The sequence below is a fragment of the Carassius gibelio genome, chromosome B7 (genome assembly GCF_023724105.1).
Source record: "Carassius gibelio isolate Cgi1373 ecotype wild population from Czech Republic chromosome B7, carGib1.2-hapl.c, whole genome shotgun sequence".
In the NCBI taxonomy this organism is placed as follows: domain Eukaryota; kingdom Metazoa; phylum Chordata; class Actinopteri; order Cypriniformes; family Cyprinidae; genus Carassius; species Carassius gibelio.
Genome location: NC_068402.1, coordinates 15046689 through 15060009, shown reverse-complemented (window position 1 = coordinate 15060009; position 13321 = coordinate 15046689). Strand labels below are relative to the sequence as shown.

Sequence of the window (13321 nt, the reverse complement as noted above, 5' to 3'; positions counted from 1 at the left end):
GCTTGTTGATAAATACCACAGCGTCAACATCGCTGATTGCCATCATCAGGTCTTTCATGGCTGGCCATGGCATTCATTATTATTTTACACCAAGTATTAAAGGGATAGTACAGCCATTATGAAAATTCTGTCATCCTTTACTCACCCTTGTGCCATTTCAAACTTGTGTGAACATCTACACAATGAAAGTCAATAGGGTCCAGGGTTGTATTGGACCATTTTAACTTTTACGGATTCTTCAAAATATCTTTTGCACTCCACAGAACAAAGAAAGTCATTTTTGGAAAAAAATGAAGGTGAAAGACTGGCTGAACTATCTCTTTATATTTTGGTGCAACCTGTCGAAATGCTTTTAAAAAAAAAAGATTTTAAAAAGTGTTCATGTCGGTGGTGTGAACAAAAGATATCCACACAAATGACAGCAGGTGATATTCTACCTCAGTGAAAGAGGAGAAACCAAGGTGCGGCCATGATGTGCATCTTGTCACTCATTGCAGGTCCCCGTGTTTCATGCAATTGTTAAGGCCTTGAGTGCGATAGAGTGCGTTTAAGCAAAACGAATATTGAACGCGATGATGTGCTGGAATAAAACAATCTATTTCCATGGAAGATTCCACACAGATTTTTGAACATTCATGCACTGAAAAGTCAGATGAATATTTTCGGTTTCACAAAGCGAAAACACGGGCCATCCAATAAGTTTCAAGCTATATCGCGTGACTGGAGCAGCTGCTGTTGCACAAAATGGCAAGAGTGGCACTGTTTCGAAAACCAGTGTAAACAAACACAGAAGAAGAGTATCCCGGATAAGAAAAGAGTGGATGCCGAGTTTTTTTTATCATTGGTATTTGAGAACAGATTTATTCTCACATGTTCTTTATACAGAATAATATTTCTATTAATTGTCAACTGAATTATCTGATCTGTAGAGCACCGTCCTTTTGCTTCCACATGCGCAAGTGTTATGAGTCAGAGCACGTTCACTCTTTTTCTACTCATGAAATATGAAAGCAAATCGACATGATTATGACTATATTTTCTGTATGTTTTGTATGCAGCTCACTGTATTTTTATAGCAGTAAAGGATGTTAATTAGCATTGTAGCATTATTAAACATACAAAGAATGCATGTGACTGCTTATTAATCAAAATCAACTATAGATCACAATTGGAAGTTATTACAAGCACTCAATGATGGTTTAAAGTGGGTAAGCAAATACATTAATAATTACATTCATTTTCAAGTGTAGCTTGATGCTAATTGTACTTATAAATATATTTTAGGACGTAGCCTATTCTTTTAAGCATTATAGATAGTTCGTTTTTGGTGTAGAACCTGGTTTATCTTAACTTAATGCTGTATACTGAGCAACAGATGATGCTAAATCCATTTATGAGATACATATTTGAGAGAAAATTCATTGTTGGTCGGTGCAACCTAGCGTGCAGGTGTGAAAGTAGTTCGCAGAAGGCGAACAATCATTTCGCGTTCGATGTGAAAGCACCGTTCGCCTGTGATTTGCCTCACTTTTTCGTATCACGCTTAGTGTGAAAAGGCCTTAGAGTTCACCCCATTACCGCAATCCAATTCTCAATTACCATAAGACAAACTGTTCAACTGACCCCAAATCAGCCCGAAAGGTTACTTTGTCCAGTTCCTGAATCCTCCTCCATTCTCCAGACTGACAGCTCATTAATCTCCCTTGGCTGCAATCCCTCCTCCCTGGTGACTGAGCCTGAGCCAGAGCAGAGGATTCCCCAATGCCTGGCTGTGTCCATCCCCGCTGGTCCACCTGCCTGGATCAAACACTCTCCACGGGGAGGGGACAAGACGGTAAAGACCAGAAAACGGGGGTGTTGGGGATTTCGATGGGCAATTAAACAAAACAAATCACTGCCTGTCAGGGTGTGTCTTTACTGAGTGGGCGTGCAAATGTGTGTAACCAGGCGCTAAGAGCAGGGCCACCAAATGAGACAGGACATGAATAAAGCAGCGGCTGGCTTCGATTCTTCGTGGGCAGGCTCCAGGGGAAAGCCGGTACCGAGGAATCTATCACAGGAGATTGGCTAGGTCGTGGGTGGATGTCACAGAGTAAAAAGGCCCTTTGGTGAGATCTGAGACTGGGCCCACCATATCGCAATGTATAAATGTAATAGACAATAACGTATGCCCCTTCACCAAGGAAACTGGAGGGAAATGCACATTGCAAACTGTCAATAAGAATGAGTTCTTTGTTTATAAGATCACCTCAGGACATTCTAACACCATTATGTTCCTCGGTCGGGGTTGAGGGGGCGAGGTGAAGTTTAAAGTTAAAATACTTCCTCAGTCAGTTTAATGCACACAGACAACATAATTGCTCTGTATGTCTGAGCATGTTTTTTTTAAGTGGAATGAATTAATGCTAGGGCTGGGCGATATATCTAACGATATGATCATGCGCACCTAGTCATTAAATCCGGTTCCGTGATTACCTCTAAATCGCCATCACCTGCTTTTAAATGGAGAGGCATTTAATAGACAGAGCTGTAGATCACTGACAAGCTATGCAATATCGCTTTCATTATCCAAGATGAACTGACTAGGTGCACATGATCATTTCATTAGATATCTCGCCCAGCCCTAATTAATGCTCATTCACATTTATTCTAGAACTACAGTAAAATCCTGTTCACACAGCGCAACGCCTCTGTATTTCCGATTTCTCCCAATATGGGGCCAGGAGACTTGTCAGTCAATAAATGGGAAAATGTAACTGGCTTTTCTTGTAAATTAAAAAGTAATGCCTTACTCTAATATTTGCTATGAAATGCCAAGCTTCTATCCTTATCCTTATACAGGCATGCCTTTGAAACTTCCATGTTCAGATGATGAGCTGTGACTAAATCCCGTTAATGAAATTCATAACAAAAACTGAGAAGCAAGAAGACAATATATAAACACATGCATGGTATATAAAAAGCCTGTGAGAAATTTATGTTAGCGCATGTATACAAGCCTTTTGGCCTTTCCAATTGGCACTAACACTATGAGACAGCAAGAGAATCATTACTAAAGGGTCACATCTGGTTTCAAGATTGGCCTGAAATGGCAAGGAATGAAAACGCTGAACCTGTGAACTTCCTCATATCAATCTGTTACACTCAGTTAAGCTCTATGTGCACCTGAAGATTGGGACAGAGAAGAAAAGGCGGAAAATGAAATGAAGTAAAATGAAATCAGTCTCGCTTCATTTTTCACTTAACACAAACTATACCCCCACCCTACACACGTACAGCCAGAAAAACTAATCCAATTGAACGAAACGTTTAAACCAATTTTCAACTAATTTCCAAACAGAAGGGAGCAAGGCATGTATCACTACCTGTTCAGATAGGTCACATACATTGGAGTATTACACACGGCTGTAGGTCTGACGTGGACAGGAATGTCTATTACCCTCGTACAGATAGTAATTTCCACTTCCCCGTCTTTTACTCCACTGCCATTGTCATTCTCAAATGGCTTCCACATTACACCCTTGTAATCAAACTGTAGGATTCATACTGCTCATTATTCAATTAGCCAAATGCTACAATCCCATCCTGATGGCTAAGATAATTAGTGTAAAATGGTTACCCGGCTGGCAAAGTGGATCTGCAATTCAAGGTGAATAGAATATCTAATTTTACCAAATGTAATTTTTTCAAGGCTAATTTGGTGGCTAATGAGGCTGCTCTAGTTTGGGTAATTTATGGACGAGTGGAAGGTGAAAGAGGCCAGAATGAGAGAGAATAGAGAGAATTAACAAAGGATTCCCTCTGCTCTTTCTCTCTCTGTCAATGGAGGCTTCTGTAAAACACAAAACAGGTTCATGAAACACTGATGAACTGAGAATGTGAAATCACCAGTCACTTCATTATCTATGTTGTGACATCTATCTTCACATTTCAAAAGAGCACAAAACAAACCCATTTCTTTTTCCCCATACAAAAAGATTTGTGATTTAACTTACATTTTATGATGAGCACACGACACCTTTGTCTTTTTCTGACTTTCAAGTAATTTTTTGCTTTGATTCAAATGTCTTAAAGTTATACTTGATCTAAGAGCTGGTTGTTTTGGTTCAATGACTCTTAACAAATTTGATTGAGAATGCCTGCTGGAGAAAATGGAAAAAATATGGAATGGAAAAAAATAATAATAATTGGAAGGATCTGGAATAAAATACCTACAGAAACAAGGCTGCAGAAAAAGTCAGTGGTCACTTTTACACTCTACAGAAAAGTAATGAAATCATGTACAGTTTCATGCTTGAAATCCCCAAAAAAGGGCTGGGAAACACTAAAAACGGTTTTGTAATGGCTCTGGGTGGTAAGCTAAACATGGGTAACCTTCCTGCAACTGTTTCAACAGTTCCCATGGCAATAGGAAACTTAGCGTGGGCCACAACACATGTTGGTGACACCTGTAAGCAGAAAGAGAAACAAAGTTTGCAGCCTTAAAAGTGTCTGTGATGTTGTCTTAACCGGATGTATACAAGAAAAATGTTGTCAAATAAATAAAGCACAGACCATTTGTCATCAGGGAGCATTCAAGGGTAATCCCGCTTACGGAACCAATTTTGATGGATTGTCAGTGCAATCTCTACCCTGCAGCTGCCATGCCGGGGGGTGACGTGTGAAAGCCCTTCACCTGTGCTGCTATCCATTCCTGGATAACTGCGTAGGAGGTGGAAGCCGGCTGAAAGCCTACATTTACCCACTTTGGTGTAATTGCAGCGTTTACTCTTTGATTGCCTAAGAGCTCCATTCATACTCACTCCTGCCTCGTTGGATGAGAGCTTCAGCAGTGGGGTTGATTGCTATACAATGGCAGATCAAAATATTAGAGTGATCCCTCTGAGCAGTCACAGTAAGCATTTAACTAACAGCTATTATTACGCTGTCTGTCAGTATAATAATAAAGGATGTTAAATTGTTCAATGGGGGAAGAAAAGAGTTGGTTCATGCTCTTCTAATAATTACCAATTTCCTGCTTGTTTTCTAGATTTTTATACTAAACGGCTCAAGCTATAAAGCACATCTGACTAGAAGGCCAAAGTCATGACAGTAAAAGCACATCTTGAAATTCTGCTTAAAATCAGCATGACACAGCATGTAAAATACCCAAATAATTTCTCCACATATTAACATTTACATTACATACATTTAGACATATAACAGAAGCTTTTATCCAAAGCGACTTACAAATGAGGACAATGGAGGCGATCAAAAAAAACAAAGAGAGCAATGATATACAAGTTCTATTACAAGTCTCAGTTAGCTTAAACACAGTACATGTAGCAAGGGCTTTTAAATAATACAATAAATAAAAAGAAAACCGATAGAATAGAAAAAGAATAGAGAAAACTAGTGTTAGAGGTCAATACATATATGTTTTTATTACTGCTTTGATCACTCTCTTGGCATTTTCTTGATGATCTTCAAGAGGTAGTCATCTGAAATGGTTTTCACTTCACAGGTGTGCCCTGTCAGGTTTAATAAGTGTGATTTCTTGCTTTATAAATGGGGTTGGGACCATCAGCTGTGTTGTGCAGAAGTCAGGTGGATAAACAGCTGATAGTCCTTCTGAATAGACTGATAGAATTTGTATTACGGCAAGAAAAAAGCAGCTAAGTACAGGAAAACGAGTGGCCATCATTACTTTAAGAAATGAAGGTCAGTCAGTCCGAAAAATTGGGAAAACTTTGAAAGTGTCCCCAAGTGCAGTCACAAAAACAATCAAGCGCTACAAAGAAACTGGCTCACATGCGGAATGCCCCAGGAAAGGAAGACCAAGTTCATCCGAGTCACCAGCCTCAGAAATCGCAGGTTAACAGCAGCTCAGATTAGAGACCAGGTCAATGGCACATGGAGTTCTAGCAGCAGACACATCTCTAGAACAACTGTTAAGAGGAGACTGTGTGAATCAGGCCTTCATGGTAGAATATTTGCTAGGAAACCACTACTAAAGAAAGGCAACAAGCAGAAGAGACTTGTTTGGGCTAAAGAACACAAAGAATGGACATTAGACCAGTGGAAATCTGTGCTTTGGTCTGATGAGTCCAAATTTGAGATCTTTGGTTTCAACCACCGTGTCTTTGTGCGATGCAGAAAAGGTGAACGGATGAACTCTACATGCCTGGTTCCCACCGTGAAGCATGGAGGAGGAGGTGTGATGTTGTGGGGGTGCTTTGTTGACACTGTTGGGGATTTATTCAAAATTGAAGGCATCTGTACTGTGTGTGTATTATATATATATATATATATATATATATATATATATATAAAACCAAATAATTGTATAATAAATGAAAAGAAAATAGATAACAAAAAGAATAGTAAGGTAGTTGTTTTTTTATTTATATATTTTTTAAGAATAGAATTAGAATAGTGAGTGCTAAAGTTAGAGGGTCAAATAAAGATGGAATAGATGGGTTTTAAGCCGATTCTTAAAGATGGCTAAGGACTCGGCTGCTCAGATTGAGTTGGGCAGGTCCATTCCACCAGGAGGTAACATTTATTTTAAAAGTGACTTTGTGCTTCTTTGGAATGGCATAATTAAGCGACATTCACTTGCAGAACGCAAGCTTCTAGAGGGCACATAAGTCAGAAGTAATAAATTAAAGTAAATGGGTGCAGAGCTTCTGGCTGTTTTTGAAGGAGTTATGGTTGATGTGCCTAACTTGATGGTGAAATTGTGATGAAACAATGGGTTTGCTGGAACCACAAACAGTTCTGTATTGGGAAGGTTGAGTTGAAGGTGATGGTACTTCATCCATCAAGAAATGTCTGTTAGACAAGCTGAGATGCGAGTAGCTACAGTCAGATCATCAGGATGGAATGAAAGGTAGAGTTGAGTGTCATCAGCATAGCAGTGGTATGAAAAGCCATGTTTCTGAATGACAGAACCTAATGATGCCATGTAGACGGAGAAGAGAAGTGATCCAAGAACTGAGCCCTGAGGCACCCCAGTAGTTAGATGTTGTAACTTGGACACCTCACCTCTCCAAGATACTTTGAAGGATCTATCTGATAGGTAAGACTCAAACCACAGAATTGTGGTTCCTGAGATGCAATTTACCAGTAGGGTTGATAGGAGGATCTGGTGGTTAACAGTGTCAAAAACAGTGGACAGATCAAGCAGTATAAGTACTGAAGATTTGGATTCCGCTCTTGCAGTCTTAGGGCTTCAACAACTGAGAGCAAGGCAGTCTCAGTTGAATGTCCACTTCTGAAGCCAGATTGGTTGCTGTCAAGAAGGTTGTTCTGTATGAGAAATGCAGAGACTTGGTTGAACACAGCTCGTTCATATGAGATTACTTTTACTCACCAATAGATTTATAATAAGAAAGTGCTTGTGTATAAACTGTGTGTAATTACATTTTAAAACAAATTTATTTAAGAAGAATGTTTTGATATCCTTTTTCCCCATTCTCTGGGAGAAGAAATTTTACTAGAAGCTATTTTGCCAACAAACCAGTTAACATACTAGGGTTGGCAAAATCCTGAATTTAAAGAACTGATTCCCTTTCAACTCATGCGTATGAATCTGAATTCATGTGGCCACAATTAAATGGAACTTAAATTGGAATGCCATCCCAGAAGGAGAAATTTACTGAATAAAAAAAAAAAGTGTGGAAAATTAGGTTCAAATTAAAAGTTTAGAAGGTTCGAAAAACACTTTAAAATAAGTTTAAATTTGTTAACATGCATTAAGCACTATGAACTAACAATCATCAATACTTATAATTTCTTAATTAACCTTAATTAATTTATACACATATTAAAGGGTTAGTTCACAGAAAATTGAAAATAAGCCCATGTTTTACTCACCCTCAAAGAAACCTAAGTGTATATGACTTTCTTTCAGACGAATCCAATCAGAGTTATATAAAAAGATTTTGATGCCCTTCCAAGCTTTAGAATGGGGGTAGGTAGATGTTTTTGTTCCACAGTCCGAAAGTTGTCAAATAAAGCATGTACATCCATAATAAAACTTGCCTCACATATGCCGCGTTTCCACAACAGGAACTTTACCCAGGAACAATGGACTTTGGCCTGGTACTCGGTGTGTTTCCACCGCAGGAATCAGAAACTAAATAAAGTTCCGGGTAAAAAAAATGCCCCTCAGAAAGTCACTGCTGGCGAGGTGGTACTTTTTCAAAGTTCCGGAACTTTCGGGGGCAGGACTTGGGCGCTAAACATCCTGATTGGTTGAGTTCACGCAGCATTGGTTGAGTTCAACCACCATTTATTTGGATCATTTTCAAAATATTACTGTTATTGTGTCATGAAATGTAATTTTAAAAGTATTTCAGGCAAGAATGTAGTTGTTTAAAACTCAAATCTGCGGTTTATTTATAAAGACAGAGTATATTTAAAAATGCTTTGCCGATCTCGGAGACGGTGAACTCCACGCGATCAGAGGGAGCTCAGTGCTTATGTATCCACCGAGAAGCAGCCTCACCTCGGCTAGACCTTCTGATATGTGCCACTTGCTTTGATGTCTCTTTAGTTGTTAAACATAAAATATAATTCATTTTGGGTAAATCTAACAGGTTATCTTTGGTCTGTATTCAATTTATCTATATGTTAAAATAAATAAAAAAGGCAAATTTATATAATATTTTGTTTCATTGTAATGACTGTATATACACATATCCCTAAACTAAGTACATTTCAGCAGCTGTTATTATGTTTAAATGAAAACGAAAGGAGGCAGTGGTATTTGATATCCTATTTCGTTTAATTGTAAATATACAGAGAGGAAAATTGCAGTAGCCATGGTCAGCTGACTGAAGTTATCAAGTACGCTGCTGTTTGCAGAATTACCGGGTTCGCATCGTTGCGGACATCACACTCCCGAGTCGAATGCACAAAGTCTTAACTACCGAGGATGCACATCCAAAATCAGCGTACTTTGTATTGAGAAACACGCGCAGACCTACGTCACCAGTCTATTTGCCTAATCTTCCCGGAACTTTACACCGCGGTGGAAACGCAGAAAGCAACAGGTCTGGGGGTAAAAAAGTTCCTGGTACAAATGTTCTGGGAAATTTCGGTGGAAATGCGGCTATAGTTTCGTAGGGGGGGGGGGGGGGTGGGGGGGGGGGGGTTAAATACATATTTAAAACTGAATAACTACTTTTCTTACACTTACACTAACTGTCATGTGTGCAAGGGTAGATGATATTTGTTATATTCTACGTCATATTCATGAGATGATAAAATTAACCAAGATTATTACAAAGTGTAGAAAAGGTTGTTCATTGCTAGCTCAGGAATACATATTTAAAACTGAATAACTACTTTTCTTACACTTCCACTAACTGTCATGTGTGCAAGGGTAGATGATATTTGTTATATTCTACGTCATATTCATGAGATGATAAAATTAACCAAGATTATTACAAAGTGTAGAAAAGGTTGTTCATTGCTAGCTCAGGATAGCTATTGCAATCACTAATGTTTACGAATAGCCCTTAATGTAAAATGTTACCATCGCACCCTTAAACTTCAATTCAAATTTAGGAAAAAAACTGGAATTCAAAATGCTTTCTCAGTTCAATTCTGAAATGACGCACAAGCCTGTTGCATACACATCTGTGAGATACATTCCTTGTTGAAGCACAGACGGACTGATTATTTTTAATTTGATTATTTGGTTAAACGCAGGCCTTTGGCAGGCTCTCTCTACACCAGTTGGCCCATGGGCGGACAGTGAAGTTAAGAGGTGCAAACCTTACTCAGGACTGGTGTTGTACTGTGGTGCCCCACGTTCTGCCAACAGCCCAACAGTGGTGCCATCGCTGACTCAGTCACTGACCCAGAGCCCCCACCTGCATGAGCAATGCCTTGAGCTATAGGACCCAGCAATGCCCATCTCAAGCTGCCCACTAGAGCAGAAGGCCCTTTGACTCACGCCCATCTGGCCTGCTAGCACGTTAGAGTACGCCAAGGTCTGTGAGCACACTGCTAACTTCCCTACCCTTCCCAAGAGGGGACAGTTGACAAATCGGGAGTCCTAAAAGTTTTGGTGACAAGCAACTTTTTTTTTTCTTGTCAAGACGGCATGTGGTTAACAGAGGCGATGACAAGTCAACATTCCGCCTCCAGGTTTTCCCACATACATACACAAATACACAAACAGAAAAGTTCAATGTTACACCCCATGTAGGAGTAAAAAAAAGGATGCACGTTATGGTCTTCTCCATTATTTTCTTCTATCTAAACGTGTCATGAATCACATGATTTCTGATGACACTAACAGTCAAAAAATTATATTTGGTAGAGGTTGAATAAACCAATATTTTGTATTAGATCGGATATTCATTTATGCATTTAACATTTCACAATCTTATCGCATGAGACCAGACTTAACTAAACATACACTACTGGTCAGAGGTTGGAATAATTTTTAAAAAGTTACAGAAGGTTTTGAAAGTCTCTTCTGCTCACCAAGGCTGCAAATATTTGATTAAAATTACAATAAAGGAAAATTATGTAAAATTACTTATAAAAAAATTGTGTTTATTATTTAAAATAACTCTTTTCTATTTGAATCTATTTTAAAATGTAGTTAATTCCTGTGATGCAAAGCTGCATTTTTAGCAGCCATTACTCCAATCTTCAATGTCACATGATCCTTCAGAAATCAATCAAATATTCTAATTAAACATATATTTATATAGAGAGAAAGTAATTAAAAATTTTAATAGAATTTTACAATATTACTGTTTTTACTGTATTTTTAAGCAAATTAATGCTACCTTGGTCAGTATAAGAGCGTTCTTTGGGGGGCAAAAAAATCTGAATTATTTCAAACTTTTGACTGATTGTGTACTCTCTTTGTACTTTATTTACTCTTAAAAAGTTCACAGTAGTACTTAAGGATACATATTACTACTCTAAAACACTAATATGCATCTTTTAATGCTAGATAATGCATTTTGTTGTACTGCTAAATGTACAGTTTTGCAAATTTGTCTAACAATGTAGGTCTTCAAAACAGAAATCACAACAGCTACAAAAGGTCAATACTGCCTTAAACCAACAATAAACACACAATGTGTGTGCGTTCGCATCTCCACTTCTGTTTAAAAACACAGAACTTAAAGGGTTGGTTCACACAGATATTAAAATTATGTAATTAATGACTCACCCTCATGTCGTTCCAAACCCATAAAACCTCCGTTCATCTTCTGAACACAGTTTAAGATATTTTAGATTTAGTTTGAGAGCTTTCTGAACCTCCATTGAAAATGTATGTACGGTATACTGTCCATGTCCAGAAAGGTAAGAAAAACATCATCAAAGTAGTCCATGTGACATCAGAGGGTCAGTTAGAATTTGTTGATGCATTGAAAATACATTTTGGTCCAAAAATAACTAAACTTACGACTTTATTCAGCATTGTCTTCTCTTCCAGGTCGGTTGTGAGCATGTTCACAACACTGCAGTGGAGCTGCAGATCCGGATCCGGAAGAGAAGACAATGCGAAATAAAGTCGTAATTTTTGTTATTTTTGGACCAAAATCTATTTTCGATGCTTCAACAAATTTTAACTGACCCTCTGATGTCACATGGACTAATTTGATGATGTTTTTCTTACCTTTCTGGACATGGACAGTATACTGTACATACAGTTTCAATGGATGGTCAGAAAGCTCTCTGACTAAATCTAAAATATCTTAAACTGTGTTCCAAAGATAAACGGAGGTCTCACGGGTTTGGAACGACATGAGGGTGAGTCATTAATGACATACTTTTAATATTTGGGTGAACTAACACTTTAAACTTCAGTTAATTTGTGCTTCAGTTTCTACAATCACAGGCCATATAAGTATCACATAACACAAATGTCGTCTCACAAACAGCTAGATACACATGTAATAGTGAAAAAAAGAAAGTAAAAAAAAAACCTTTTTAACTCTGAAGGATGAAGGACTAACTGACCTGCCCTGGTTTGATGTCCAGAAACTTTAACACTTCCTTCACCATGACCGGCGTGTGAAAGGGTTTCCCACTTTGGGTCAACATCTCTGAATTTCTGAACTCAGAATCAGGGCTTGAAGTCACTGAGCCAGTATAGAGCCTAACTGGATGCCACAGCTTTCTCCAGCATCGCCTGAACACTCTGGAGCTGTGGTCAGGAACAACTCCCAAGGTCCGTGTGCAGGGTGCAACCATGAAACGACTACAATATAGAGGCATCTGGGCTCTGCACAGAGTAGAGAACATTTCATACATATATATATATATATATATATATATATATATATATATTCATATTGTCACACATGCCATTTGTTTTACCACTTTGCAGGACTCATTAATGGATTAATTTGAAATGTAGATATTTTAAACTCACAATCCAAACAATGCAAATAAGGCGCAAACGTCTCTCAAACTGTTACGTCTCAGCACTTAACACTTTGATATCGCTATAATCCCGCAAATTGAATACAAGGCACAGTTAGAAACACAGGGACACGTGCAGCACACCAGAGGCAGGGTTTGTGTGTTGAAGATCATTTGCGGATTTCAAAGGAAATGCATGGACTTGTTGTCATGTCTGTAAACACGTGATTTAAAGTATTTCATAGTCAAAGTCAGTTCGGAAACATACAACTTACAATTCAAACCGATAAAACAATTCAGCAGGATGTGGGCTGATGATTAATCACTATTATCGTGTCAAACACGGCTGTTTAGTCCTTTATTCAGCGTTGTTGCGAAGGTTCATGAGTGCAGCTGGGACTGCTCCCGGAAGAAACAAGAAATTACGATTTTTTGTTCCTCCTATAACATGACAAGCATTTAAAAACAGATATAATCAATATCTGTATCTTGGAAACATGAACTAGCGATCTTGACAGTATTCTGTAGTGATATTTCATATATTCAGGATGTTGCTTCCGTTATGCTGGTAAATTTATTCGCTTTTTTTCTTTAAACATGTGTGTTTTACTCCATACACAGTTCGCTTATAACTTACATGCCTTTTCTAAAGATATGTAATATTCGTTTTATCCCTGATCACAACTGTGAGAGACAGGTAACTGTGGCTCATAAATTAAAGTTATATCCCGCTAAATGACATTCCGATTGTGCTCATAACAATTATCTAACTAATACCTGCCATATTTTACATGATTTAGGAATTCTATTTTTCAATTAAAGGATACAGTTCATGCTTTATTCCACCGTGGATTAAATTCTCCGTCGCCTAGATTCAGTCAGCGTCATACGTCGCTTGACGTAAGAATGTTGTCGTCCAATCAGATGCAGGGACGGA

At 38.3% G+C, this 13321-nt stretch overlaps 1 protein-coding gene across 5 annotated transcripts in view; it reads right to left on the bottom strand.

The window, feature by feature from the left end:
- mettl15 (methyltransferase like 15) overlaps positions 1 to 13303 on the bottom strand; it is a 64072-nt gene extending 50769 nt beyond the window's left edge. The window contains exons 1-3 of one of the 5 annotated variants that reach the window (XM_052560767.1): positions 13212 to 13303; positions 12395 to 12598; positions 11980 to 12244 (exon numbers count right to left, since the gene is read on the bottom strand). In XM_052560767.1, the coding sequence (XP_052416727.1) occupies positions 11980 to 12237 (258 nt within the window). In that variant the 5' untranslated portion in view covers positions 12238 to 12244; positions 12395 to 12598; positions 13212 to 13303. Of the gene's footprint in view, positions 1 to 11979; positions 12245 to 12394 lie in introns of all 5 variants that reach the window. The other 4 variants (XM_052560765.1, XM_052560766.1, XM_052560768.1 and 1 more) reach the window with 4 other exon arrangements.
- Between the last annotated feature and the right edge of the window lie 18 nt (positions 13304 to 13321).